Here is a 15,474-nt window from a genome sequence, read left to right as displayed (position 1 = left end):
GACTTTGAGAGTTAGGTGTTAGCCAGACTAGTGAAACCCAGGCTACTTAAGAAGGAAATCAGAAAGGTGAAAAAAATGAAAGATGAAAAAAGACAACAGGAGATCTTTAATGACAGCAACCACGGGCCATGAAGACCTTGCTCTCCTTGCTGCCTGTTATGTACATTCACTTCATGTACACCGTGCGCTTGCTTTCTGTAATGGTAAATGGCATGGTAAATGCATTGATAATTCGTTTAACACAATGGATGACCTCAACCTCAACCAAACAACATGCAGCTCAACTCACAGGGCAAATTGTATATATATAGTTGTTAGTGGTTGTTGTTGCATAGTTGTTGCATAGTTGTTTACTGGTACTGTGTACATATGCAGTGTAGGCTTCTGTTAGTGTGCGGAGGTAAATATGAATGAAACAGTAAAGTACAGCATGGTACAGACAATGTAATATGGTACTGACCTGATGAGTGGGACATTGTCCAGGGTACAGCACAGCTCAGGACCCCTCTGTAGAGACAGCTTCTCCTCACACGACTGATTATACAGCCTGGATGAAAACAAGTAACATTGACCTTTACTTTACACTTTTGCTGTCAAATGGAACATACTTTACCCACTGGGCAAAAACTAGGTGAATCAACGTTGTTTCCATGTCATTTCAACCAAATAATAAAATTTGATGAAGTTGCATCAACATGGAAAACTGATTGGATTTGCAAAAAGTAATCAACGTAAGGGAATTTTGTCTTTTTTCACCCAAATTTTTACCTGAATCCAATGACAGGGTCATTTTTGGGGGGATTTCACATTGAATTCATGTTAGTTGACAACTCAACCAAATGTAAATCAAAACTAGACGTTGAACTGACGTCTGTGCCCAGTGGATAACTTTTCTGAGGGAATTGTATTCCTTATTAAGGCATATTTGCAGATGGAATTATTGCATAATCCACCTAAGACAGGTGGATATCCTGAATGAACTGTGTGACCTTTGTGAGGTGAGATGAGTTCATAAAGTCACCTATTAGTTATGCTTCGACACACGCAAAGTCTTGATCAGAATGCGCCCCCACCGAACATCCACCACTACTAAAGCAAACACATCTCGCATTAACACTATTGTGAGGACAGACACTGGGAGACAAGAAGCAAGTACAGGGAGTAAACATTTAATAAATAACTGACAAGAAACAAATAAGGACAGCGTCTGGACAGGGGAAACATAATGACAATAATGCTGACACAGGGATCAAACCGAGGAAGAGACAGATATAGTAAGGGCAATCAATAAAGTAATGGAGTCCAGGTGAGTCCAAAGATGCGCTGGTGCGCGTAATGATGGGCAGTCTTGCGTGAGCACCCGTGACAGGACCCCCCCCCCAGGGGCGCCACCCGGCATCCCACCTGAGCGAGCCTGACGGGCTGGCTGGGGCGTGGGAGCCTGACGAGCCGGCTGAGACATGGGAGCCTGACAAGCCGGCTGAGGCATGACGTGGGATGGGAGCCTGCCGAGCCGGCTGAGGGGTGGGAGCCCGACGAGCCAGCTGAGGCATGGTGTGGGATGGGAGCCTGCCGAGCCAATCGAGGCAAGGAAACCTCTCGAGCCAGCTAAGGCGTGGAAGCCCGACGAGCCAGCTGAGGCACCTCCAGTTCCTTCGGCAGAGGCACCCGGACCCGACGTCACCAACAAAAACAAAAACTCCCTGATGCTTCAAATATTGGTGTCAGCATTCTGTGAGGACAGACGCTGGAAGACGAGAAGCAAGTACAGGGAGTGAACATTTAATAAATAACCGACAAGAAACAAACAAGGACAGCGTCTGGACAGGGGAAACATAACGACAATAATGCTGACATGGGGATCAAACCGAGGAACAGACAGATATAGGAAGGGAAATCAACAAAGTAATGGAGTCCAGGTGAGTCCAAAGACGCATTGGTGCACGTAACGATGATGACAGGTGTGCGTAATAATGGGCAGCGGGAGCGGGAGCAGGCGTGACAACTATGTTAATGTCTCAGCATCGAACCACACAACCGATCCACACATCAGGGCTATCATTATGCCCAAATGATGGTACAAATTTAACTCAAAATAGTTAAGCCTATAGGTTAAAGTTCCCACTTGATGGTTGACTGTATTTGTTGATGGGTGCTTTGAAGAACATTGACGCAGGTACTGAGGCAGGTACTGTTGTATTGCATGTGTCTGTCTACTGATCAGAGAGTACACTTTATCTTGTATGATTTCTAGAATATATATACATCAAACACATTTTAAAGTGATTATTTGTGTACTTGTTTGGCATTTTCCTGGATTGTTAAGAACTAGCAACTTAAGCATTTCACCGCACCCGCTATAACATCCACTAAACTGTGTACCGACCAATGAACTTTGATTTGAATTCCCTGTTGAAGGAGTGTCAGTAGAATGCTCCTTACAGTCAAATGTGCAGGTATAGTGCAGGTACGGGTTTGAAATAGTTGTTTGTTTTTGCTTGGCCAGGTCTGCTGCTTGTGGGAAAAGCTTGGAATGAATGTAGCACCCAGGCATGTTTAATCCCTGTTTACTTCACACATACCACAGAAGTAATTCTCCCACTCCTAAAAGAATTTGCATGCTGTTGCCTTTCCCCAAAAGGTTGCTTCCCATCCCTGCTTTCCCATAATTAACCCATTACTCCTCTCTCTCTCTCCACGTGCTCTCGTTTCTCCCCTCTCCCATATTATTGCTCTCTACGTTCTCCAAATTTGTCTCCATCTCCCTCCTCTCTCCATTTCTCCCTCACCCCGTTTCTCTCATGCCTCCCTATGTTTGAATAAGGCAGTCAGGCTCAGGAAGTCTAGAGGGGGCCTTGTTGATGTAGGCTGAGAAAATATGGACTATTCCCTCTTGTGAAACGAGCCAGCCATAAATTATAAAATTTCTCCCGAATTAATGTTGAATAAGCAGACTTGTTGAGAAGGTACGGTTTCTCTCTCCCTTTTGCAGTTCATATTATCACTCTAGCTCACAGTGTGAAGAGCTGGTTCATAACCGTTCAAAATCAGTTTGCTGGTTTGACATTTAAAGCACGGACATCAGCAGGAATGTTGGGGTTTTGATAAAGATTATAGAATTACTGAAATTGCTTCTGATTTTCTTGAGTGGAAGTCTACAACTGTGTGTGGCACTTTCTAGGTAAAATCCATGTGAGGCTTAAATAACATAATTGTCCCCTGTGTCCCCATGGGGAGACTTAAAAACATTCTACCTCACTTTATCATCACATCTCCTGCGTCACTAGGGGCGCTAAAACTCTAGTCTACTTAATTCTACACACAGAAACACAGGCCCTTCCTCGTTCTCCCTTCGGCTAATCTGACCACGACTCTATACTCCTGCTTCCGATGAAGCAGACGCAAGGCTACAAGACTGTTTTGCTAGTACAGACTGGAATGTGTTCCGGGATTCATCCAATAACATTGAGGAGTTTACCACATCAGTCACAGGCTTCATCGAACATATACAAACCAAAAACCATGGATTACAGGCAATATCCATGCTTGGCAATATCCACGCTCCGCTTACAAGGAACGAGACACGGATATGGATGCATACAAGAAAGCCCGCTATGACCTCCAACGAGACATCAAACAAGCAAAAGGACAATATAGGAGGAAGGTGGAATCCTATTAAACCTGCTTCAACGCTCACGTATGGGGCGGGGCTTGCAGACGTCAACAGATTACAAAGGGAAACCCAGACATGAGATTCCCAGTGATGAAGAACTCCTCAATGAGCCAAATACCTTTTAAGGTCGCTTCGAGGAATACAACACTGACTCTTGCGTGAAAGCCCCTGTTGGTCCAGATGACTGTGTGTTCTCGCTCTCCATGGCCGATGTGAGTAAAACGTTTAAACAGGTTCACACTCGCAAGGCCGCCGGGTAAGATGGAATACCAGGGCGCATTCTCAAAGCAGGCACAGATCAACTGGCATGTGTCTAGACTAACATGTATATCCTTGCCCAGTCTGTAATCCCAACATGTTTCAAGTTCACCACCATTGTCCCTGTTCCCAAGAACTCCAAGCTAACCTGCCTAAATTACTATTGCCCTGTAGCACTCACATCTGTAATTATGAAGTGCTTTGAAAGGCTGGTCGTGACACATATAAACACCATCATCACAGACACCTTGGACCCACTCCAATTTGCATACCGCGTCAACAGATCCACAGCTGATGAAAACTCAAGTGCACTTCACACTGCCCTCTCCCACCTGGACAAGAGGAGAAATAACTATGTGAGAATGCTGTTCATAGACTACAGCTCAGCGTTCAATACTATAGTCCACTCCAAGCTCATCACCAAGCTGGGGACCCTAGGACAGAACATCTCCCACTGCAAGTGAATCCTGGACTTCCTGACGGCCGAGCCCAGGTGATGAGGGTAGGCAACAACACCTCCGCCACGCCGACCCACAACAAGGGGGCCCCGCGGGGGTGTGTGCCTAGTTCCCTCCTGTATTCCCTGTTCTCCACGACTACTTGGCCATGCACGACTTGAACACCATCAAGTTTTCTGATGACACAACGGGGGTAGGCTTGATCATCGACGGCGATGAGACAGCCTACAGGGAGGAGGTCATAGACTTAGTAGTGTGGTGCCAGGACAACAACCTCACCCTCAATGTCAGTAAGACTAAGGAGCTGATCATAGACTACAGGAGAAAGAGGGTAGAGCACACCCCCATCTGCATTGACGGAGCTGTAGTGTTCATAGAAGACATTTAGCTCATATGGTAGGCTTGCGTCACTAGGCAGCTCGATAGTTTGCAAGCCCTGCCACATTCGACGAGCGTCAGAGCCGGTGTAGTAGGATTTGATCTTAGTCCTGTATTGACGCTTTGCTTGTTTGGTAGTTCATCGGAGGGCGTAGCGGGATTTATTTATTAGAGTCGCGATTAGTGCCCCACTCCTTGAAAGCGGCAGCTCTAGCCTTTAGCTCAGTGCGGATGCTGCCTGTAATCCATGGCTTCTGGTTGGGATATGTACTTACGTTCACTGTGGGGACGTTGTCGTCGATGCACTTATTTATGAAGCCGGTGACTGATGGGGTATACTCCTCAATGCCATTGGAGGAATCCCGGAACATATTCCAGTCTGTGCTAGCGAAACAGTCCTGTAGCTTAGCATCTGCTTCATCGGACCACTTCCGTATTGAGCCCGTCATTGGTACTTCCTGTTTGAGTTTTCGCTTGTAAGCAGGAATCAAGAGGATAGAGTTATTGTGAGATTTGCCAAATGGAGGGCGAGAGAGAGCTTTGTACGTTTCTCTGTGGGGAGTAAAGGTGATCTAGATTTTTTTGTTGTTGAAATGAGGTAAAACGGATTTCAGTTTTCCTGCATTAAAGTCTCCGGCTACTAAGAGCGACATTTCTAGATGAGCATCTTCTTGTTTGCTTATGGTCTTATACAGCTCGTTGAGTGCGGTCTTAGTGCCAGCATCTGGTTGTGGTGATAAATAGACCTCTACGAAGAATATAGATGAAAACTCTCTTGGTAAATAGTATGGTCTACAGCTTATCAGGAGGTACACTAACTCAGGCAAGCAAAACCTTAATATTAAAGATTGTGTGCCAGTTGTTGTTGACAAAGATCGCACACCACCGCCTACGATCTTACCAGAGGCTGCTGTTCTGTCTTGCCGAAGGCACGGAAAACCCAGCTAACTGTATATTATTCATGTCCTTGTTCAGCCATGACTTGGTGAAACATAGGATATTACAGTTTTGAATGTCCCTTTGATAGGATAGTCTTGAACGGAGCTCATCCAGTTTATTCTCCAGTGATTGCACGTTCGCCTGTAGAACAGAGGGTAAAGGCAGATTAACCACTCGCCTACGCAGTCTCGCCAGGCATCCAGCTCTTCGACCTCTGTAATGGCGTCTCCTCTTCATACGAATTATGGGGATTTGGGCCTGGTCCGGGAAGAGCAGTATATCCTTCATGTCCAACTCATTAAAGAAAATATCCTTGTCCAGTTCGACGTGAGTTATCACTGTTCTGATGTCCAGACGCTCTTTTCGCTCATAGGAAAAGATGGCGGAAACATTATCTACAAAAAAAGTTAAAAACAGCACTAAAAAACACACAAAATAGCACAATTGGTCAGGAGCTCGTAAAATGGCAGCCATCCCCTCCAGTGCAATTATATCTTGTCCACACACATGCACAGTCGTGAAGCGGACACGACAGCGCTTCTTCCTCCCTAAGAGGCTGAAAAGATTTGTCATGGGCCCTCAGATCCTCAAAAGTTCTACAGCTGCAACATCAAGAGCATCTTGACTTACAGTACTGCATCACCGTTTGGTATTGCACTGTCCTCGACCACAAAGCACTCCCTGCAATCCAGGAACTCTAGATCAAGCAGTGTCAGAGGAAAGCCCGAAAAATTGCGAAAGACTCCTGCCACCCCAGTCATAAACTGTTCACTCTGCTATCGTCCAGAAAAACAATACCGGCGCATCGGCTCTCAGACCAAGACGGCTCTCTCTCCGAGACAGCTTCTACCTCCAAGCCATAAGACTGCTAAATAGTTAATTAAATGGTTAACCAGACTATCTGCACTGACCTTATCTTGCACTGACTCTATGCACACTCACAAGATTATATACACACTATATACACACTCACTCACACACACTACACTGACACTCCCACACAAACCCACACACATTCACTACATATGCACACATAAAACACGGCGGAGGAAAAAGGGGGAAGCTTGCAAGCCGAAGAACACCATCCCAACCGTGAAGCACAGGGGTGGCAGCACATTGTTGTGGGGGTGCTTTGCTGCAGGAGGGACTGGTGCACTTCACAAAATAGATGACATCATGAGGGAGGAAAATGATGTGGATATAATGAAGCAACATCTCAAGACATCAGTCAGGAAGTTAAAACTTGGTCGCAAATGAGTCTTCCAAATGGACAATGACCCCAAGCATACTTCCAAAGTTGTGGCAAAATGGCTTAAGAACAACAAAGTCAAGGTATTAGAGTGGCCATCACAAAGCCCTGACCTCAATCCTATAGAAAATGTGTGGGCAGAACTGAAAAAGTGTGTACGAGCAAGGAGGCCTACAAACCTGACTCAGTTACCCCCAGCTATGTCAGGAGGAATGGGCCAAAATTCACCCAACTTACTGTGGGAAGCTTGTGAAAGGCTACCTGAAACGTTTGACTCAAGTTAAACAATTTAAAGGCAATGCTACCAAATACTAATTGAGTGTATGTAAACTTCTGACCCACTGGGAACGTGATGAAAGAAATCAAAGCTGAAATAAATCATTCTCTCAACTATTATTCTGACATTTCACGTTCTTAAAATAAAGTGGTGATCCTAACTGACCTAAGACAGGGAATTTTTACTGGGATTAAATGTCAGGAATTGTGAAAAACTGAGTTTAAATGTATTTGTCTAAGGTGTATGTAAACTTCCGACTTCAACTGTATCTACCACAAATATCTCGTCCCCCTGCACATTGATCTTGTACTGGTACTTCCGGTATATAACGCCATTCTTGTGTATTTTATTCCTCTAATGTTACTATTTTTAGTTTGATTTAATTATTCATTTTTAACTCTGCGTCGTCGGGAAGGGGTCGTAAGCTAGCATTTCATGGTGAAGTCTACACCCGTTGTATTCGGCGCATGTGACAAATACAATTTGATGTTGATTTGATTCATTGTGTGTTTGGGACCTGCTAAACACACCATGTACCTCGTGTGATGTTTATCCACGTAGATACAAACTATGCCGTAACATCATACCCAACAAGCCTACGAGGATAACAACAATACCTTTTCTGGGGTTATCACCTTTACAAATAAATACATTGTCAATAACAAACCAAATCAGTGACTACACAACAGTTAAGGTTTGGGCAACCGTTATCCCACTAGGCACAAACTGATTGAATCAACATTGTTTCAACGTAAATTGTCAACGTATTGCGACGTGGAATCTATGTCGAAAATACATTGCATTTGAAAAAAGTCATCAACTGTTGTTATGAGAGTGTTTTGAGGGTGACATTTCAACCACAGGATTATGTCATAATGGTAACCAAATTTCAACATAGACAAACCTAAAACAACGTCTGATCTTCAACGTCATTTCCACTATCAGAAAAAATACAAATAGGCACCTCCTTATGGTCTCCCATCCCAGGTTTAAACCAAGCCCAGCCCTGCTTAGCTACTGTATGATATTTGTCACATACTATTAACATTGTGCTATCGTGAGAATGATTGTTGAGAGGTCTCCACTTAAAAAGTAAATAGATTCACTTTTGATTTCAAAGGGTAGGTTTAACAGAACAAATGAAATGTGACCATACTTTATCACTCATATCATAAATTATGCTATTTACGCCTATATAGCATTTACAAAGTCATCAACAACTATTGTTTCAATTCAACCCAGGAAATAGACAATACGTAGGCCTAGAGTTTAAAGCTCTAGTTGATTTTAAATGTAATGACATTTAGTGATATTGAATTCTTTTTGGTTGTCAACGCAACCAAATATCAACAATTTGAAGCAGGATCTTCTGCTTGCTTCTGCAGTTCCATCTGTGCCACTGAGTCTGGTTTTAATTCCAGTTTGTCTACAAATTAATCATTTATATGTTAGATTCACATCTCCATCTCAACCAAAAATAATAAAAGTTCAAGAATAGGACTAAATCAAATCAAACTTGATTGAAAGTGCATTTAAAAGTTTGATATAGTCCTATTCTTTAACTTAGATGTTTGGTTGAAATGGAGACGTGAATCCAGCATATCAATTATACATTTGTAGACAAAATGGAATTAAAGTCAGTGGCAGATGGAACTATCCAATCAGAAGACACATCTCCTTCAAATGTTGATATTTGGTTGCGTTGACAACCAAACACTTCAATATCACTTTTATCATACAATAAATAGCCTATTAACGTGTTCACAAATTATATGTTGGATTCACGTCTCCAATTCAACCAAATAAACAAAATATCTGACCATGTATTCCCATTTGAACTTTGCTGTGCTTTTAAATGGTTGAATAGACATTTGGGTGACAACCAAAAATCACATTTTTATATATTTATTGAAATTTGGTTGTGCTTTTAGATGGTTGAAAGCGATAACACATTAGATGGTGATAACACATTGGATGGAAATTCCACAGACTTTTTCCTTTGAGTGGGTGAATAGGTTTTAATCTCATTGATCAACGTCTCAACCAAATATTACCCAATTATCCATGTTGAAATGACGTGGTGTGCCCACTGGGATCCTTCTCTATCTCTGATCCCCAAAAAATGACATGAACTGAAAGAGTATCAGTTCTCTTTGTTATGGATTATGACATGTGGTGAGTTCATACATTTCAGTTGAATGCATTCAGTTGTATAACTGACTAGGTATCCCCCTTTCCCCTTTCTGCTATAGATAACGACACTGATTATGGGTGAGTCAACATTAACATCAGAAGGTTGATTATAAAGTGCAGTACCAGTTATCCACGGGGCAGACATGCTGGTTGTAGAGGGCCATGGCATATCTGAAAATAAAATAGAGACACGTTTTTATCAAAGTGTTACATAGTCAATAGAACAACAAGATACAAGTTAGAGTGCTCAGAACGAGTAAAATAGCAAAGAGTCGCAGCCTGACTTCCCACTAGCTGGGAAAAATTCTAGGAGTGTATTGCACCACCCTTAATACATAACTAGATGTTCATCTTTGTTTCATGCAATAGCTACATCCCAACGCTATGAACCCCACAACAGTTCTGCCGACTCATCAGCTGGTGGTTCCGATGCCTTTGTCACTTACCATATTAATAAGGGTCATAGTTTCAAGTTCCCAGACCCTGTTTGCTGCAGTCAAAAGATGTCCACATGAGTTAGTGCACAGCCACCTCCATGGCCAGTGGTCTAATTGTACATGTCATGTGGACATCCTTTGACTGCAGCAAACTGGGTCTGCACTATGCATTCCTCTTTCTCTGAAGGTTATCTGTCAACCCGCTAGCCGGCTCCAAACACAACACGACCACGACTCCAGAGAGTTCAGCCCTCAGGGCAGCAGTCTCTTATCTGACGGTTGAAAATAGGCTACTGACGAGAGAACATTGGGTTTCAACCACTACATATCAGGATCAGATCACGCGGTGTTCTCGTGCACACTCACTAGATGTCATGTACGCAAAACAGAGTTGCGTAATAGACTGACACTGACGGAGCACTGGGTTCTGATGAGATCACATAGAGGATCACCCCCAAAAAACATGCTGACACGACAACATGAAGAGACGTTTAAAAGTTTCACCATACCGTTTGAGAACCTCTATTCAATATCTATTGATTGCAGGGGATGATAATGTGGCAACGCTTAGGTCATGCCTATCGATCCCCCTTCGCTTAGGTGAGCAAACAAATATAGGGGGGGGGTTTGACATTCTGGGGAAAAGCAGAAATTCTGACAGAAATCCTGTCAGACCTGAGGGGGCACCATCTTCTTTCTATACACCTAAAATGAATGCAACTCATTGGCTGAGACCATGTGGCCTAACCAGTAATAGCTCCCTATATAATTGGTTAGGAAAACTTGGGACCCTAATGATCACACATCACATCAAATTGAATAGCATACTTCTGTTGTGCTTAACTTAGTTACTCAGATGAAATCTTTATAAGACCTTCTCTGAAGACATCTCTCCTACAGTAAATACACAACCCTTTTTGACAAAGGCCTCATGCTGTGCCCAAACTAAACATACTATAGTGTATGTCTCTGGGTTACGTAAGGCAGTAGTAGACCCATAAACCCACAGGCAGGCGTTAGGTGTCTATGAAACAGCAGGTCTGGAAACAGCCTGGCCAGGGGTTGCCAAGCAGGGTTACTATCGCAGTCTCAGACAGGAGACAGGGAAGCTTTTGAAAATGGTTGTGAAGAAAAATCGAGCGCACACGATACAGGGGTTCCATAAGGTACAGTAGAATGTACTATGTCTTGTCACACTGGACATAGAGAGAGAGAGAGAGAGAGAGAGAGAGAGTTGAGGGTGGTCATAAACAGTAACCGACCTAAAGTGCGTATGAAAAAAGGGGTGTGCCTCATTTCTCATGGAAACTCATTACAGCCTGCATACCTGAGATCTCTCTGCACTCTTTGGAATACAAGGAAGCCTTTATGCTGGAACTTTTAGAAAAAAAGGTCCTACAGTCTCTAGAAACTAAAAAGTTCCAGGTAGAAAGAACCCTTTTGGGTTCCATGAGGAACCCTTTCCACGGAGGGTTTTCCATGGAACCCAAAAGGACTCAATCTGAAACCAAAAAAACGTTACTACCTGGAACCAAAAAGGGTTATCTAATGGTGACAGCCGAATAACCGGAACCTTTTTTTTCTAAGAGTGTGCAACACACAGTCCCCAATTCTGAGTTGATAGAAGTTGCACCTAACTGCTGGTACAGGGTCAGATATTATTTGTCCTCCAATGCTTACAGTTAGGATTTGGGCTTGGGTTATCTGATCCTAGATCTGAGAAGTGACATTCTTGACTTGGCTGGGTTGCAATGTCCATTCTATTTAGTGTGCCTGTGGACCTTGGCCTCATCCAGGGGTTTACTGTAGAGTCTCTCTCTCATTTGCAATGACCTGAAGTCAACAGTTAGCTAGAGAGTTGTGTTATCTAGCGCTTCTGTGAAATTCCCAGAGTTTAATGACCTCAACAAAAACACTCTTTAATTTCAAGGAGCACTAGAGAGCGCTGGCCAAGCCACACACCTCACAAGTATAACCTGATACTCCACTGGGTCCCTGGGAAAAATAACTAGGACATTCTGTAAAGATTTTATATTTATTTGTTCAAAACTATTGTATCTATGGCCTGCGGTGTAGATGTTTGTGTCTGTATGTTTTAGGGGGGATTCCATCAAGTGTAACCAGTCACTCAGCACTTTTCGAGGGTAACAAGTTCTTATCTTAAGAAAGACGGACAGGTGAGAGGAGATGTCCAAACACATTATCTTCCCAAGCATGGTGGCTTTGCAAGATAAGGTAGCAGACAAACATAATATATCCTATCTATCTCAGAAGCTCTCTATGTAGACAACTAAACTGTGACAACTCCTGTGTGTGAGGCTACACAGCACAAATCTCTTCTGAGAGAATGTTTTTTTTTTTACTGTGTTTTTCAACAGGACATTGCACAAATGTCAGCAACGTGCTGAATTGTGAGTTCAACTTACATTTCAATAAAAAAATGGCAATACAAACATAAATACATGTTCATCGTCAAATGTTCAGCAGGCCAACCATAGCTGGGATGCCGCTGCAGAGGAAAAGCTCAGTCCTGCAGTGGATCAGTTCCAGTTTAGTTGAAGAGCGGGTCTGGTGAAGTATCTTACAGGTAGAGTTCTACTATCTTTGTGATACCAAACTATTGTATAACATCAAGCCTTTCAGCTCCGCTCAATAATGCGATAGATAAAGTGAGATTTGGGGTTACTACTGTACAGTACAATTAAAAGAGAACGTTCAAGAAAGAGCCTCTAGATTAGAACTAGGTTAGTCTCTCTAGTCTCTCTACTCTCTCTAGCTTGCTTCGGCAGCGGATTGGGACCAGAAATCAGCCATGGCATTTCTAACACACTGGCCCATTTTTTTTTGTTGAGTCCCCCACACAGGCAATTTTTTTCCCCTTGAGGCCCCCATTATTAGCCAAACAATGATCATTTTGCACACACAAAATCCAAGTTACACTGGCCCACTGGGATAAAAATTGACCAGCCCATCTGGCATTTGCCCAAAATGGCAAGTCCGCCCTTGGTGTGCTTGACTCATGACTGTTCTGAGACTACCCTGGAACTAATATTATGTTCAGGAGGTCTCTCTTGTAAAATAGATTTCTAGTATCAATGAGACTAACCTGGTAAAATAAAGGTTAAATGAGGTATGGGTCTCTACTGCTCTGGCCCTCAGGCAGTGCATTCCACTGTAGCAGTGATCACAGCAAGCCCAGGCATCCCCTCCGTCTGAACACCAGTCACACACAGCTGGCGCTAACACGTGGGACGGTACACAACCTTTTTATTTATTTACCTCCCTTTCTTTAACCTATTACCCCTTTACTTACTTACTATTCCACTCAATCTCCAACTCAACTGTTCCTCTCACACTTTTTTGGCCGTCTTCTTGGCTTTTCCATTGCCTTTTCTCACAAACTACATTTGTAATATACAGGGGAATAGATTCTTAAGAGGCCTGCTAAATCCACAATGAATATTTCGCAATAACCATCTCTAAAATTACAGCCAAAGGAACCTGATACCATCTGACCACCTCAATCCAACCCACAAACAGATGCCAAAGGGTACATCAACCCATAATAACAGCTCTTCTGCCTCATTTCATCCATACAGGCTGCCTTTATTGCCAGTTGTTTCAATGTAAAGGGTAATTAACACTTTTGTGGCAGGAGTGCAATTAAGACACTAGCTGAATAGAGGGATGGAGAGGCCCAACAGGATTTGCTTGAATGTAGATGTTTGATGCATATCAATCAGCAAGTAATCCATGGCCATAGAGAGAAATGTTGGCTTTCCATCACCTTATTTTTAAGCTTAACTTAACTTAATTTAACTTAAGGCTTCTTGAACTCAATGAAGTTCATGCTTTTTCAACACAGTCTTTCAAACAGTCTCACGTGTAGTTACATGTTTTTTCTTTGTCTTTACAGACAACTTGACCGAAGATCACTAAGGTTTCAGTCTTATAGAATTGTAACTGTATCAAAAGTGACAATTTGGTACAATCTGCAGTTATGCACATTTTAGAAGACCTTGGGAGAGCATACCATACCCTCTATATATACTCACAACACAATAGGGAAATCTGACTGGGGTTCTTCAAGAACACACAATACAATACTTGTCTTGTTGAGATCCGAAGAAAAAAAAACAGAACACTTTTACTTGTACTTCTTAGTTAGGTTATACTTACACAACCCATATTCCAGTGATGGTGAAGACAGGTAGGCTGATGGGTATGATCACCCAAATAGACATGTTGATCACTTTGGTCTATGTGGTCCACTAGGTACCTGTGCCTCCAGAGGAAAAAAAGGGATAAATCCACTTCTCTCTCCCTCTTCAACTTCAGTGATTGAAGTCCTTCAGGCAGTCCATAACAGGCATGCCTTCCATAGCAAACATCAGGACTGATTAAGAATCTGTAATGAAACACGTGTATTATGGTTATTGCATTATAACGTAATAACATAGAAGTATGGATAAAGGTAGCGTACAGTAGGCGAGCAAGGGCAGACGGAGTTTCCATCATACTTTTGCACCTTTCTGGGAAATCGTTCAAGATCTGTAGCTAGTTTTCCCAAATTCGGAAAAAGTTATGTCCCAGAACATTTTCCAGATGTGTAGATTTCTTCTCTGGTCGTTTGCTTAACGTGTTTTGAAGCAAATCATATACAAGTCTTGTGTTAAAGAGAGGCGAGATCAGATTTGTTGCTGCTGTTCATTCGTCCGCCTTTTTTGTTTGTTGCTTCGGGAGATGTGTCTGTCTCCGCTGCGAAAAAGTATGTAAAGAGAGCCAGCTGTTGCGCCTAACTCCTCCCACCAAGGAGAGCTTTTTGTAAAAAATAAAAAAAGAACAAAATGACAAGACAATACATCCCAGTAGCTTATCAGTGATCTGCGACATATTTTTTCTTCTTCTTCTCTATTTCTAAATGTGCTGTACTCTGCTTGTTTTTCCAAATACTACCTCACTTCAATACTACATCACTACAATAAAGTGTCTCTCTCCCATGCAATCTTCACATATGCCATTGTTCAAACAGATGCAGTTATTCAAACTTATCAAAAAAGTGTGATAAGATAAATAAACAAGAGTATACGTGCGTGTGGTGTGTGTGAGACAATCATCATTCTCGGACGTCAGAGAGTACCCTACCTACTTGCTTGTCGTAAAGATGCAAAATGTCTGTTCGTCATTAAAAGCTCTGTACATGCTCTTCATAAGTCACTGATATGTGGCATTGTTTATAAGCACATCTACAGATGACTCGTTGCTGTTGTGAGATGAGGTGAAGTTCTTGGATCGCCTCTGGTTCTGAGAATCCTTGTCACAACTGCATTCAAGGCATTTACTTAGTCCGCAGAGCACTACAACAGACCTGCCACCCGAGAATAGCGGTTAATGTTGTTTTCTTTTCTATTCATTTTTCTTGAATGAGTTTGGTGCAGTGGTGTTTCTCGGGTAAATAAAATACAGTGGGACTGTGGGGGCTCACGCGACAGCGGCGGTAACTCACGTGCACTGTGGTTAACGAACATGCTTGATTGAATGTGGCCGCGTGGGCCCACGCGCTGCTTTAAAAAACTTTTTAAAGAAATGAAAGAACAGAAGACAACAGAACA

General features: G+C 42.7%; 1 protein-coding gene across 5 annotated transcripts in view; it reads right to left on the bottom strand.

Moving 5' to 3' along the window:
* LOC120046221 (transmembrane protein 150A-like) overlaps window positions 1–14,824 on the bottom strand; it is a 30,618-nt gene extending 15,794 nt beyond the window's left edge. The window contains exons 1-4 of one of the 5 annotated variants that reach the window (XM_038991276.1): window positions 14,391–14,824; window positions 14,042–14,270; window positions 9,549–9,596; window positions 461–547 (exon numbers count right to left, since the gene is read on the bottom strand). In XM_038991276.1, the coding sequence (XP_038847204.1) occupies window positions 461–547; window positions 9,549–9,596; window positions 14,042–14,106 (200 nt within the window). In that variant the 5' untranslated portion in view covers window positions 14,107–14,270; window positions 14,391–14,824. Of the gene's footprint in view, window positions 1–460; window positions 548–9,548; window positions 9,597–9,871; window positions 10,205–14,041; window positions 14,271–14,382 lie in introns of those variants that run through there. The other 4 variants (XM_038991273.1, XM_038991272.1, XM_038991274.1 and 1 more) reach the window with 4 other exon arrangements.
* Window positions 14,825–15,474: the final 650 nt, after the last annotated feature.

The sequence above is a fragment of the Salvelinus namaycush genome, chromosome 4, assembly GCF_016432855.1.
Source record: "Salvelinus namaycush isolate Seneca chromosome 4, SaNama_1.0, whole genome shotgun sequence".
Lineage (NCBI taxonomy): Eukaryota > Metazoa > Chordata > Actinopteri > Salmoniformes > Salmonidae > Salvelinus > Salvelinus namaycush.
This window is presented reverse-complemented; position numbering and strand designations above follow the sequence as displayed.